Below are 15136 nucleotides of genomic sequence, written 5' to 3' on the forward strand. Positions count from 1 at the left end.
CAGATAAAGTTGTCATAAGGATTCACTCCGTAAACATGTCAGGTTTTAAAAAATGTAACATTTGATAAGTACCAAGTGGATGACAGAGGACAGATCCCATAGGAAAGTGTCTATGAGTAATATATTCTGATATTCCTCTAAATTAATGTTGGTAGTATACCCAGGAATAATGAAGTCCATTAACATATGGGAAAAATATCCTCTAATTATAGGTCTATCTGCCTTTTAAAACTGTACAGATATAGAGAATTTAACATCTTTAGTTTCTCATATAGGCACAACAGTTTTTCTGAGTTTCACTGTCTCCCATTGCCTTTGATTTTCAGACTACAATTTCTTAGGTCATTTTAGCTTTAAATTCTTAAAGGATATAATTTCTCCTTTAGTGGATGTTCCACCCCACCACCCAAATCTATTATATAATAATAACTGAATAAACGCTTTCAGAACTTCTCAAAAGATTACAACAAAGCAGCCTTGATGGCAGAAGCAATCAGCCTGTGCCTGTGGAGAGCAGGGTCAGTATGAACAGTTGTGCACTGCACAAGGGCCCTGGCAAGGGATATGTGAGTGGGAGCTGAAGTTTAACACGCACACTGCTCACCCAGTGTGAGCCCTGGTGCAAGCCTGCCCACCCAGAGGAAGGGCACATTTTACTAAAGAGTCTGCCTAAAGGGCAGAGGGAAGAGATACCTTTTAATACTATGCACAGATTATCTTTTCATACTTTGCACAAATGCTGGCAAGGCTAGAGGTGCCTAGAACAATCCACCTGAACCCAAATTTTAAGTCTTGTGTTCTAGGTTAAAAATTCACCTCTTTCTTTGCATAATATATGTTGGTTAAAAAAATCTTCAAGTAGAAGTGGCAACCTAGGAAAATGCCCTGTGACTTTAAGTACTTCTTGGGAGACTAGCGAGTGTGCACTTGTGCGCATGCAGGGGAGTGAGTGTGATAACAGAATATGGCTCTGTAGCCCAGGCATTAATACACTAGAGTAGGTTTCATAGCAACCTTTGAAATGGCATAGAATTCTTACTCAACGCAAACCTTTCCAAGTCACCAGCTTCATAATTTTGGCCTAGTATATAGAGCACAGTCTTAAATTAGGAACATAAATCCTATTGGGCTAAAGGATATTATAGTAAATCACACAAGAACAAAACTTGAACATGATGAAAACTAGAACCCACAGTGACTCTTCAGCATTTGTCCACTGTGACCTCTCAGAACATTATACAAAGTGATTCTTGAATTAGTACCCCATTAGAGGTTCTTGTTAATATTTAATGTGTGCACAGAGCACTATTTATTTCCCCAAAGATAATATTTTATTTTTAAATTATTTTGGGGGGGAGCTCGAGAGTGAGCATGCACAGGGTGGGGGAGGGGCAGAGGGAGAGAAAATCTTAAGCAGACTCCACACCTGACGCTCGACGCTGGGCTCCATCTCACCACCCTGAGATCATGACCTGAGCTGAAATCAAGAGTCGGATGCTTAACCAACTGAGCCACCCAGGCGCCCCAAAGATCATATTTTAGAATGTTTCTTTAGCAGCACCCATGTACTGTTGGCATGGTCCTCTGAGAGCTGTGAGGATGCTGTTTTTGCTACAGCATTTGACACTGCAGTAGCAGAGAAGAGCAAAGTAAGGGCATTAGTATCTTATTCCTTACCTGGTTTTTTGGTAGAGTGGGTAGAGTCCACTGACACATTTTTACCAGCACCTGATGGCTTTGGTGCTTGCTTGACCCCTGTGCACAGACATAATGAAAGGGAGTAAGTAGACAGCAAAAACGTGTTAGATGTTTTTTCACAGAAACTTGGTAATCAGTGATAATGTGCATTCAATGCGGAACAGTGGCACTGGTGTTTTTGTGCCCAGGCATTTTAATTGGCTTCTCCTGTCTGCATATAGAAAATATTCAAAGCCCTATATTCATTAGCTGTAATAGTTTTTCTGAAGAGTTAGTGTTTGATTATGGATCATGGTTTTGTCTGAGTTTTCCATGATGCCCGCACTGTACTGCCTTCCCGGTGGTACAGTCTCACCAGGCAGACTTCATCTTCAGTGACTGGCCATTTTTTGCCAATATTCATGAGTACATTCTGTGGTTTTAAAAAAAGTTTTCCTCCAACCCCTTCAATACCCCCCTAAAACCTCTTAAAATTCCAATGTGTTAGGATTTATCCTTGGTAAGTTGACTTTAAAAATATTCCTGGAGAAGCCTTGGCTATTATGTTGATTCAGCCACAAACTGGATCCGTACCTTTGAGACTTGTAAATTAGTCCTGGGCAGGCACAGAGCTCCAAATTGCTATTTGGAAGAAATTGATTTGAAAATTGTTTTGTATGATATTTTATCTCCTAAGTCTCTCAAATATAATCTGGTGGTTATTAGTCATTCACCGAAATACCCATGCTTGGAGTTTGAATATCTATCCTAAGGATGGGGGAACCAATTTAGGTTTTGTCTTATTTTTTGAATTGTTATGCTTTCACATTATAAAATAATCTTCCCTGATGTGGCTGACAGTCTTCGTTAAGAAAGAACAGAAACAGACATTATCCATACAAACAGACAAGAATCTATGGACTCTGGAAACGAACTGAGGGTTTCAGAGGGGAGGGGTTTGGGGGGATGGATTAGCCCGGTGATGGGTATTAAGGAGGGATGTATTGCAATGAGCAATGGGTGTTATATGCAAACAATTAATCATGCAACACTACATCAAAAACTAATGAAGTACTTTATGGTGACCAACATAAAAAAAAAAATCCATACTCTGAGGACCTGACTATAATTCACATACTTAAAAAAATAAGAATATTTAGTATACTAGTCTGTACATTAACAAGGACAACCAAAATCACAAGTTTATTCACTATGTTCTACACACTTGATCTTGTTTAATGTGCAGGCAGATACATTAAAATAATATTGATTAAAATACCGGAGAAGCTTTACTTGCCAAAAATCAGGTATTAGCACATTAAATGATGAAATTAAATTATTATAAATCAACATTTTAAACAACACAGTAACATTACAATTATTAATATTATAATTATGATTAATGCTATAATAATTATAATTAACATTAATTTATAAACCCCAGTATTGCAATCCCATACTCTCTGCTGCTTGGTTAAGAGAGAATATATAAAATCATGGAGAATGTTTGTATGGAGCCATGAATTAAATGTTGCTTATTTGTAGTAGGAAGAATATGTTTTTGGGGTCAATGACTATTTTGTGGCTAATCCCACAGGCATGGTGAAAACAAAGGGCTCATTAGTCTTCTTCCTGTGCTCACTCTCAGTGTAATGTGGTCAGAGAAAGGACTCATTTGGGTGTTTTGGTTGGAAAAGGACTCATTTGTTCATGGCACAGAGGAAGGGAAGGTACTTCCATTTGTGTCACTGGGATAATCTGGCATGGTAAGCCTGATTTACCACTACTCCTTGAGAGTAAAAAATGTATTGTGTATTCTAGAAGGCTCTAGAAGGCTAATAGACTGTGTGTGCCTTTAGTGATTCTTCTTCACAGCATTTTCCCAAATCTTTTTAACTGAAAAACAAAAACAAAGTATTTTGGTTCAAAGCACCTTCCATATTCATTGCCTTATTTGATCCATACAACCCTTCTGTGTGGGAGATACCATTCAGGTCCCACAGATGAAGAAACCCAAGGCAAGGGAAGAGTAAGCAACTCACAGCTAGGAAGTGTTGGGACTCAGACCGACATGCGCCCAGCTTAAAGCCTAGTTCTTAACCACTAAGTGACATAGCACAGTGTACTGTTTTCCTCTTGTCAGCTTCTTGCTTCTGCTATTCCTCACAAAGACGCTAAGTGACTTTAGCTTTAGAGTCCTACCTTCTGCCTTTTGGGTGGTTTGAGGCATCACCACTGTGTGTGGTCTAAATGGCCCTGCCTGGCAAGCATATGTCATCCAACCATGCCACTAATATGTGGGACTCAGAGAATAGCAGATCCTGACAGTGGACAAGTCCTCCAAGCCACAGGGGCTAGTCAATTGGAGATACAGGAGAAAGTCCAGAATTCTGCAAGCCTACTTTATGAGTAAGAGAAAAATCAGCAGAAACCAGCTCTTGTGTCACTTTCTTTATAGATAGAGACAAAAGCATCTTACTGTTATGATCCTTAAATGTAAGTACCCAAATCAATCAACAGCTAACCTGGACTTTCTTCAGCCTTCAGAAACAGATAAAAGTTGACAGGGTAGAAAAATGTTGGTAAGAACCCTGCCAAAGTCACCCATGGGACAGGGCATTGAACTGGGACGGGGGATGAACTCCGATTCTGGCCATGCCTATACCTTGCTGTGGTTTGCGTGTCAGCCAGGCAGCAATGTGAGCACCAGAGCCCAGACACCAGTAAACTTCTTTTGCTCTGAATCAGAGAGCAAGTGAAGGCCAGAGGTAGCAGAGAGGCAACGGGAAGGCAAAGGACAAAGCCAGGAAGAGAGATGCTATGGAGAAAGAATTCTCAGGAATTGGCACTTAATCAGCCTATCTGGCCCAGGCTGTGACCTGAATTCTTTTTCCCTCAGGCAGGATTAATCAACATATTTTTGAAAGGGCAGTGTTGGCTCTGGAAGCACCAAGTGGAGCTTTAGTATGAGCCTCCCAATTGCCATATGGGAGTTCTCCAAAAATCTCTGGATTTGCATAGTTTACCCCTTAGCAATTTATTGTCAAAAGTGAAGTAATGATTTGGGTATTTTTAACCATGGTAACAAAAATGTTGCAAACAAACACAGTAAACTGAAAATCCATTTCCAAATGTATTAGACACTATTCGCTGGGACCAAAAAGGGGTGGTATTTATGCATGATTGGTCTCTGTGTCTTTGTCTCCAAATCTTAACACCTTGCTACAAAGCCAGGAGTGATGAGCCAGCAGACTGGAAGGTTTAGCCACAGCCCAGAAAAACACATTCCTCATCTTGGAGGAGTCTGGTTTCTGGTTGTCAAGCACACACTGTGGGGGCAGTCAAGTGTGGATTCCTCATTAGGAGGCAGAGAGAGGAGTCTCAGGTTCAAGTATTTAACATATCTGCTAAACCACATGTGTCAAGTTGGTTTCCAGACCACATTTTGCCTGAAACATAATGCGCCTTCAATAAATGTTGGTTGGATGAAAGAGTACCTGTACAGCTCAGCAGCTTCCTTCTACAAGGAAAAAGTTGGAGACTGACCGTTGATGGAAGAATTTAGCCTACTCTGTGCTGGGCAGACAGTAAACATTTTCAGCTTTGTGGACCATACTCTCTCTGTCACAATTGTTCCACTCTACCATTCTATTATGAAAGCAGGCTATGTTTCAACAAAACTTTATTCATGAAAATAGGCCGTGAGCCAGATTTGGCCTGTGGGACTATAGCCTGTGTGATCTCCTGGTCTAGTGCATGCCTCTTGCCTCTCTGCAGTGTAGATCTCAAGTTGGCTGTAATTTTTAGAACACATCAGTGAAGCCTAAACACATCTCTGGAAAACCTCTAAAAGCAGAGTGCTGGAAAAATGACCTACGTACAACCTCAAACTTTGTAGGCTAATTTCAGACTTTGAAGTGGAGGCATATTTACAAATATAGCTAAGAAATGCATATAAAGCTGGGCAAATATCTGTAATGATGTTATGAAATAAGAAACCTGGCTCAAGATGGTTTAAAGATTCCTGAGGTTTATGAAATCATTGCAAGATTTTTATAGAGGCCTAAATAATCAAAGGTCCATTGTTGTGAGGCCTCAGAATCTCTTTTTGAGTCTTCCAAGGGCACAATCTTAAGTGGCCTAAAACCATGAAGAATATGTCCTATAAATCCTAAACACTTCTTTTATCAACTGATTTTTCTTTTTAATGTAAAATATCTGGGCTAAAAATTTTAGCAAGAAAAACTGCAGGAAAATGTCTGTGAGATGGATGAATAATAAAGATAAATATTCTGGGCAAGATGTCAAAGTTGATTAGGAATCAGGTGACACAAAAATTAAGTCTCATTAAGACTCAATAGAAGCGAGAAGTAAGTGTGGATGAGATAGGGGGACTGGGTCAGAGGAGAAAATAAACTTAATGTAAATACCTGCATTTCTGGTAAACAAGCCAGAACAAAACTATGAAGAATCAAAAGGTGGACTCACGTAAGTCAGTAATCTGGAGAGAATAGATTTTAAGATACTCTTTTTCTCACGAATTCTTAAAGACCTTATTCCCTAAGCAAATAGTCCAAGAGCTATTAAATTTTCCATTCATTATATCCTACATGTCATCTATGATTCCCAATTTTTATACCACTTACTTCCTTTTTTGCCTTATTGCATTGGCTGAATACCCCACTACTCTTTTCAGCGTAAGTGGTAAAAGTAGGAATGCTTGTGTTCTTGATGTGAAGAGAAAAACATTCAGACTGTCATTATTAAGTATGATGTTAGTTGCAGGTTTTTCACAGATATCCTTTATCAGAGTGAGGAAAATTCCTTCTATTCCTAGTTTTCTGAGAGTTTTCATCATGAATGGATTTTGAATTTTGTCTAATGGTTGTTTTTTGTATTTATTGAGGTGATGGTATGATTTTTCTCCTTTTCTCTGTTAATGTGGTGAATTATACAAATTTGTTTGAATGTTGAGCCAACCTTGCATTCCTGAAGCAAATATCATTTGGTTGTTATGTGATCTGTAGTAGACCCGGAGATACATCACCCTGACCCCCAGTCAAAGATCTCTCAGCTGAGGCTGATTCTGAAGGAGCTGAAAGAGGATGCTGTCTGCTGACTTCATTCCCCACAGATGGGCAGCATTCCCCAAAGGGGAATTTCAACAGACAATAGAATGGGTGCAATGCATTTTGGTTGGAGGATGGAAGTAGAGCAAGGGAGGCAGAAACTGAGCTCAGCTTTGTCTACCTGTGCTCACCAGCCCATTTCTACTAGCAACCAACTAATTAAAATGAGGCTCTGTTAAGAGGACGTTCTTCCACAGTTTAACTAGATGAGCTAATACTACAAAGTTGATTTCATCTACACAAAAGGGTAATAGATGTCAGTTTGTGTTACAAGGGGCTCTGGAAAGAAATGTTTATATTGCAGATAAACTTATAATAATGCTGTTTTCCTTCTGGAAGACAATTAGCATTTTCCTAGTGAGAATCAGTACTTGATTACACTGAAAGTTAATCACTTTCAAGTTTGATCATAGCTACCTGTTCTTTCATTTGCTTTGTTGACACAAATGCTTTCTTCTATTTTTACTTGGACAAACTCCAGGGAAGTGCTTTGACTATTAACAAGGTGGTTCTGTTTAGAGAGAGATTGTTTATGTCAATCCGAGAAACTATGCATTGCCTAATCCCACAGTTGGGAATAATAAAAAGAAGAGCTGAGCACAAATAAATATTGGAATGCTTTCTTGCTTTTCATGAGTCAGGGATTTATAGTAATTGCCTCATTAATTGGTTTGAAGGAAAGTGGATTCCTAGGACTTCACACACTGTAAAAACCTAGTAGAAAAAACATTTTAAAACAAATCTAAATGATTTTTAGACCAAATATCTTCAGGTATTATTCACATCTCACTCTCATTAGGGAACCATCATGGATTAAATATGCATTAACGAAATTCTAATTTCCATGCTCTTTTCATAAGCAAGCACATGATTTGTATTATTTAAAAAAATATTGCAGGGGTGCCTGGGTGGCTCAGTTGGTTAAGCGACTGCCTTCGGCTCAGGCCATGATCCTGGAGTCCCGGGATCGAGTCCCGCATCGGACCGCCTGCTCAGCGGGGGGCCTGCTTCTCCCTCTGACCCTCCCCACTCTCATGTGCTCTCTTTCTCTCATTCTCTCTCTCTCAAATAAATAAATCTTTAAAAAATAAAAAAATAAAAAAATAAAAAAATATTGCAGGGTGCCTGAGTGGCTCAGTTGGTTAAGTGTCCAACTCTTGGTTTTGGCTCAAGTCATGATCTCAGGGTCGTGAGATCGAGACCAAGTAAGTAAGTAAGTAAGTAAGTAAGTAAGTAAAGCAAGGAAATGATGCAATCCCATATTAGGGCATCTCATAACTACCATTTATCCACTTAGTGAGTGAGGTGTTTGAACTTTTATCAGATGATTGTCTTAGTTATCTGTATGACTCCTACTCCCACAGATCTGGCTGGATTAAGGCAATGTCATTTAATTCTTGAATTAAGCTGAATGATTTGGAAATGTTACTATGCCTGTAGCCAGTATGATCAACTGCTAGCTTCTCTTGTTAGAATATCATGTTCCACACTGCCAACAAATGCAGGTCTTATAAAAAAATTGTAATGGTACTCGTGAAATTACCAACTTAAAAACAAAGTGATTATAGTCTTGAAGACTGAGCCTATGTATGGAAAGTGTTTCTGAAATTAGAGAAAACAGCTATTTTGATATTTTCATTCAATAATGCATATTATACATTATATAGTTAATATATTTATAATATATTATAAATATATATAAAATATATATTTAATCAGGATATTTTCAAGAATCAAGACTATATATGATTTAGTGGACTGAATTTAGAAAAGAAAAATTCTTTTTCAGTGTTTTCAGAGACACTGCAAATTTTGATTTTGGAATGAGTTACAATTTCCAATTCTAGTTCTATTAAGAACTTCCAAAACTGGTAAAAAGAAATTGAAGTGTGAATTCAACAAACGTACAAATTTTGAATGAAAACATTTCGAGTTTGGAGAGGATCAAAAGGAAATAAATTTGTGATCATTACCTGTTCCCATTCCATTCTCTTTGGGAGTCCTACTGGGTTTGAGTCTACTAGGTCCTATAGTTGTCTTATTCAGAACTACAATAAAGTGGGAAATAAATAGGTTAGAAATGTTCTTGTTAAAACTTTCAACCAAGGCAAACAAAAGTTCCCAAAAAATTGGAAGTCATTTAACTAGGCAACAAAAAAATTATCGCTCATCAAAAACTATTGTTTAGAATATGGAAACCACAATTTTAGTTTAAAAATCATAGACTTGATTTTGGGAAGAGAGACCTGATTTTTTACTCTGAGGTAATCACTGGCTTGAAGAACTAACTGGCAAGGGAATTTATATGTCTAAATGGGAAATCCCTCACTTAATTTCTAAGCACTAGATACATTCCAAAACAGAACTGAAGAAAGATCAGGACTACCTATACACCCAATGAAAAACCAAAACTTGAAGTGTCTTTATATGCCAAGGTCTTAATTCATAACTCATAAGTTGGTGGGTCTTTTGCAGGGGTCTCCACATACAGGTGTTCCCTCTTAACCTGGTACAAGTCCATTGTTGAACATAGAGTATGATGAAATCATTTTAATTTCTCTCCTGCTCTATGAAGAGCCAGAGCATTACCAGCACTTTAAGAGGTAACCTGCCTTAGCCTCTGGAAGACTCTTCAAGAAAAAGCACGAAGTATATTGTGGTTGAGAGCGCAAGCTCTGGACCAGATTGCTTGCCTTCAAATTTACTTCCTAACTCTTCTCATGCCTTGGCTTCCTCAACTGTACCCTACAAGACACATGGCAAGCCCTCAGTCAGTGTTAGCCATTGTTTTTACAGTTTCTTTATTTTATAGAAACCTTTAATATAACCAGCCACACATTAAGCTCTCAACAGCTATCATGGTACAGAGGGCACATGGAGATACATTTGTTTATAAAAGATGTCTGTGCCTAATTACCTTTAGGTCTTGGAAAAATTACTGCAAAAAGCCCCCCAAAACAAAAAACAAAAAACACATGGACTCTCCATAAACCAAAGGATAAAAATAATTGTTTCTTTTCCCACATGCCTGAAGAGATGTACACAAAGAACATTAATTTATAATTCAGCTTCATTATTTAGAACTTCAAGAAGACTTAGAATTGCAGCAACAAAAGGACAGAAAATGTCAGTGTCTTTGGTCCAACTTGTGCTTTAGCATAGGAGCAATTTACATGAACCAAATCAACCTGTCCATTTTCATTAACAAGCTCCAGTGAGGGAGATCCTAGAACTTTTGGAGAATTCAATAAATGTAAAGTATTTTCCAATGCTTAATTATCATTTTTACTGTATATGACCTGTAAAATGTGTGTGTGTGTGTGTTTTATCATCTGGAGGAATCAAGGAAAAATGTTCTCCCAGAACAAGGGTCTTTTATACTAGAAGAGACCATCTCTTCTTCAATAACATTTGAGAGCTAGTAGTATCTGAACAGCTAACTCTAATGCTATTCCTATAATTGCCATGGAAAACTGAAGGAGTATGTGTGAGATTTACACACAAATGCTATTCTAAAAATACTTCTCTATTGATAAAGTTCCAAGGGAGTCTTTATATCTGGTCATCCTTAAAAACCTTAGTCACATCTTATCATTACCATGGATTCATCATTTCCTCTCCACTTATCCACAAGGATCTGAATTTCTGCACATCCTTTATTGCCATTTAGAGATATATATCCCTCCCTTGGTGTATGTTGCTGTTTCAACACATTTTATACCTTCTCAGGTGTGCTGATTATTTAGGTCACCGGAAAGAGAAACAACTTACTGGGTCTGATGTGTGCTTTGTCCGGTATTCGGGGCCTCACAGGAGGAGTATACAATCTGTGTGGTGCTGAAACAGAGGAAAGGCTTCGTATTTAATAACCAACATTCCATTAAATGGGATTTAGCATCCTAGGGACCAGCAACTCATACACATTGCATGGAAGTGGAAAGGATGTTCTGAAACCTGCAATTATGCATTACAGCATTGCTGCTGAAGGAAAATAAAACAAGCAAACACATTCATGACTGGAAATAAAGGCACACAGAGTGGGATAAGTCATTTGTAATGTATGTCAAGGATTAGTCTCCATTTAGTCCATCTTTCTCAAGGGCATTTATTTTACCCAACGGTTGCTTAACATGGTAAACATATAAGCCAACTAGCCATCCATCCATCCACATCTCTCAATTGGGAAGTCAGAGTGGAACATTATTTTGCCAAAGAAGACAGTAATCTCAAAGATTAAAAAAAAAGTATATATTTTTAGGTAGGTTGAAAGAGTGGGAACATGTGGTCTCTATCAAACTGTCCTAGCTCATGAACCCTGAAATGAATACTCACTTAGTCCTATCCATTAAAGCTTTAGGAATGGGAGACAATGACTTCTGTTGCCCTGCCTATCAAGAGAAGGAGAGCAAGGAGCAAGAACTGGGACAGGCCCTGGGAGCAACATACCACCTTGTCATTTCCTGCTCCTGTTACTCAGGGCCTGGCATGGTGAGGACTCCTAATGATGACTTGCTGAATAAATTTAAAAAATGAGCGACTATTGTAGGCAGGCAAATTTTTGAGAAACTGAGCTGAAATACTTTTGCTTCCTAAGATTTTAAAGTGTGTTTTCATCCTGGAATTCCTCCATCTTTCCCTTCCTTCTTCTCTGCGCCCCCCGCCCCCCAACATACTACACTCACTGCCTCCTTACCACTAACTCTCCTGGTAATGCTTTAGCTAAGACTGGAAAAAATTTTTCTTGCAAACTATGTAAGTAGATTACATCATTTTGATGATTTTGTTCACATCTTGAGTGGGTATTTATATAATCATAAATCAGCAATGCCTTGCCTACCAAGTTAAAAAAAAAATACACCTGTGAAACAGATTATACTGTAGCTCATTTATAAGCTTCCAATGTGAAGAGTGATGAGCAGAATTTTGCCATACTTCAGGCCAAAAACAGCAGATGCATACTGAAATTCTCTGTAGGTTTAGTGTGGACCTTTCAAAATGTAGCAGCTAGAGTGAACAGAGGTACTGATGTTATAAAAAATTAATTCTCATTATACCCTCAAATGGTGTAATGATGATTTGCAAATGTTTTTCTTCAAAATTCTCTTTGACAGTGGTAGGAGTCCCTGTGAATTGAATCTATATCAGTTTTTCATCTTAATTTCTTCAATGTTAGATTGTTTTAGCTTAAAGAAATACAAGGATCATGGTTATTAGTCTCCTTCTAGGACAAACATGAATTTTAAAACTTTAGACAGGAAAGGGATATAAAGCAGAACACAGAAAATAAATAACACAGAAATAATCAGGACTACACTCAGTATTTCAAAGCCTATTTCATAGGATCAGAATTTTTGCTTTATTTTTTCCCCACAATCTTTACTTAAATCTAGACAGAATTTTTCATACAAGCACTGGAGTATAACTTAAGTTCAGCCTGTGAATTACTCATATAGTTCATCACTGAATAACACGTGGCCTTGAGAAAACTGCTCTAGGGCTTTAATTTTAAACTGGAAGAAAAAAAAAGTGCTTTGTGAACATATGTCCACATAGTTTTTAATGACTAGTAATTTTAAAGGATGCTTTTGTACCTAGTTTTATAAAAATCTATTTAAGAGCATTAAAAAATACTGCATGAAGATAACATCAAAATGAAACAAACAGGATTATAGGAGAAACACCTTGAAGTTGTCATGTTCTGCCCAGCACAGGGAGAGGGTAAGGAAGATGTAACTTTCCCTGGGGTGGGGCAGTGATAAGGGAGAGGAAATAAGTAAAATAAACAGTGTCCCCATAGTACGTCTAGTCAAGTGGATTTCTATTACAGTGTGAGAAAGGCAAAGAAGAGTTTGACTATTTCAGGTTTTGGGTTATGGCGTGCTGCAGGGAACTTAGTAGACAACGGAACAAGGGTGTCCCAGAGAACAGGGGTTGGAGATTCTACTAGCAGGCTCTATGTCGGAGGTTTTAGGCACAAAATTTCTTTGGAGCACTTGGCTCCCATCGTGGAGGGTTTAGAGATCAAAAAGCCACACAGGTCATGGTCCATGCATGGGGAGAGTGTGAAGACCAAGAGGAGTCATTTCACCCCCTAGCACCTCTCTCAAATTGCTGTGTGCTGTCTTACGTCTCTGATGCCTGATGCTAAAAACACAACAAAACAGTTGACTGACTTCCTCTTCCACAGAGCTCAGGCACACATTTATGAGGGTTTGATGAGGGTGATCTAGGGACGCACAGCATGCCCTTGTGAAAGTGGACCCTCTTGGTAATGCAGGCCTATTGGGCTGGACCAGATGGCTAATGCTACTCCCACCCTTAAGATGGGTTCTTTCCTAGGGTGTTCTTTGTCGCCTCATACCAGTGAATCCCTGGTGAACTCACTCTAAAGATCCTTGGTCCAAGCCTAGAAAAGTATGAGTCCTAGGGCAGCACAGTTTAGGCTCAAGCTAATGAACCTCAGAACATAGAATACATTGAATAGATATATTAAGACATTTCATATAATGATATCAGATCCTGGATATACACCCCACCAACTATAAAATTCCTGTCTAGTAGAACCATGTTCTAAAAAGAATTTGATAAAAATTCCACATACACTAATAATGGTGACACAGTACTGACATTCCCATTAAAGTAAGAAAAAGCAAAGCAAGGAAAAAATAGGCCTCTAATCTTTTATTCTCAATTCTGAAATCTATAACGCTTTAAAAAGCTGAAATCCTTTCTTCATCTGGCAACACAACCTGAACTGAATAGTCTTTTTTATGTTGCTTATTATAAATGTTTATATGTTTTGCTGCAAAAACCATGTATTTCATTATGAGAATCAACTATCTTCTATTAAGACATTAATTGCTTCTATTAAGCAAGAACATAAAAAAATAAACATACAAAAATGAGGGTGTGTTATGGATGTAACATGATTGACCATCTGTTGTTAATGCTTGAAGCTGGTCATGAAGACATGGGAGGGCTGCCATTATATTAGGTTTCTTCTGTGTGGATTTATAAATAAATAAAAAGTTAATAAATAGAAAGGTAACAATGTAAGTAATAAACATTTAATACATAATAAAAAATTAAACAAAACAAGAAAAGATTGAGAAAATTTACAAGAACTATCCTATGCCATAAAGTGCTCTAGTCATGTTTGTTTAGAATATGTACTGCTCTTATTATAAAATACCTTAAAATTATATTTTTTAAATAATTTTTCTTATTATTTCAAATTTCTTACACCAGATTTTCTCTACAAATTATAACTGACAATAAGTAAAATAAGTGTGTCTTCCAACTCCTTAAAAAAAAGTTTACTTTTGTGTTTTAGACTTCCTACCATATGAAAGATGTAGAGATGAACAAAAGGGATCATTTAGAACAGAAAGAAAAAAAAAATCCACAAAAATCCCAGAAATCCACAACTGGTTATAAGCTAAGTAGGATAGAAAAATACAAAAAGGATAGACTACTGAGAACATGAGATAGAGCTTTGTGTAGGCAAGTTCATTTCCCAAGAAGTAGGAAGGAAGAAATAAAAGGACATCTTCCCCAAACCCTCCCTCGATGTTTAAATATTAAGTCATCTTTAAAAATTGATTCTTCTCCTTACCAGTTTCCTTCCTCAGGCTACAGTATCAATGTCCTTATGGAGTAGAGGAGATGGGACAGAGGGAGGCAGAGAGAGAGTGCGAGGGGGTGGGGCAGAGGGAGGAGAATGGGGAGGAGAAAAAAGCTAACACAGGTTCTTATTTATCAGATGTGGAAAATGAGGCAAATGGAGGTTAAACAAACTAAAAAAGCATGGTGAGAGGAGGCTTTCATTCTTAGTTCTCAGCATCACATGGTCAACCCGACATTTAAATGCAAAGTTCTAAATAAAGAAACGGTCTTCCCTACATTCGAGTGATGTACATATAAATATTCCTATTCGGCGGATGTCCTGCACCTACAAAACGAAGAAAACTAATTCACTGTGATGAAAACTGACATTCTGAAAAGAAAATTTCTTTCCTGATTAAAAATGAAAATAAATGGTTTACTGCGCAGAAGTGGGGAAGCAGCATTACCCTGAGTTGTCTTTGCCAATTCAGTTGTTAGTGGAATCTTAGTTGTGAAGAATCCTTGGGTGGATTGGTCTGTTTCTGCTGGGGAAAAACACAGTAAGATGGCTGGCTTTCAGTAATTATCATCATGAACATGTCAAAAAAACCTCACACTTTTTTTTTCCACCCCATGGGAAATTGCATTTATAAGTAAGCCTTGTCATCACAAAATTTCAAAGTTAAAGGTACATTTTAATAACTCATTTATTATATTTGCTATCT

General features: G+C 37.8%; 1 protein-coding gene across 1 annotated transcript in view; it reads right to left on the bottom strand.

The window, feature by feature from the left end:
* ABI3BP (ABI family member 3 binding protein) overlaps window positions 1–15136 on the bottom strand; it is a 240959-nt gene that overhangs the window by 37152 nt on the left and 188671 nt on the right. The window contains 4 exon segments of the mRNA XM_078063925.1: window positions 1678–1755; window positions 8780–8854; window positions 10578–10643; window positions 14879–14956. Coding sequence (XP_077920051.1) covers window positions 1678–1755; window positions 8780–8854; window positions 10578–10643; window positions 14879–14956 — 297 coding nt within the window.

The sequence above is a fragment of the Halichoerus grypus genome, chromosome 1, assembly GCF_964656455.1.
Source record: "Halichoerus grypus chromosome 1, mHalGry1.hap1.1, whole genome shotgun sequence".
NCBI lineage: Eukaryota > Metazoa > Chordata > Mammalia > Carnivora > Phocidae > Halichoerus > Halichoerus grypus.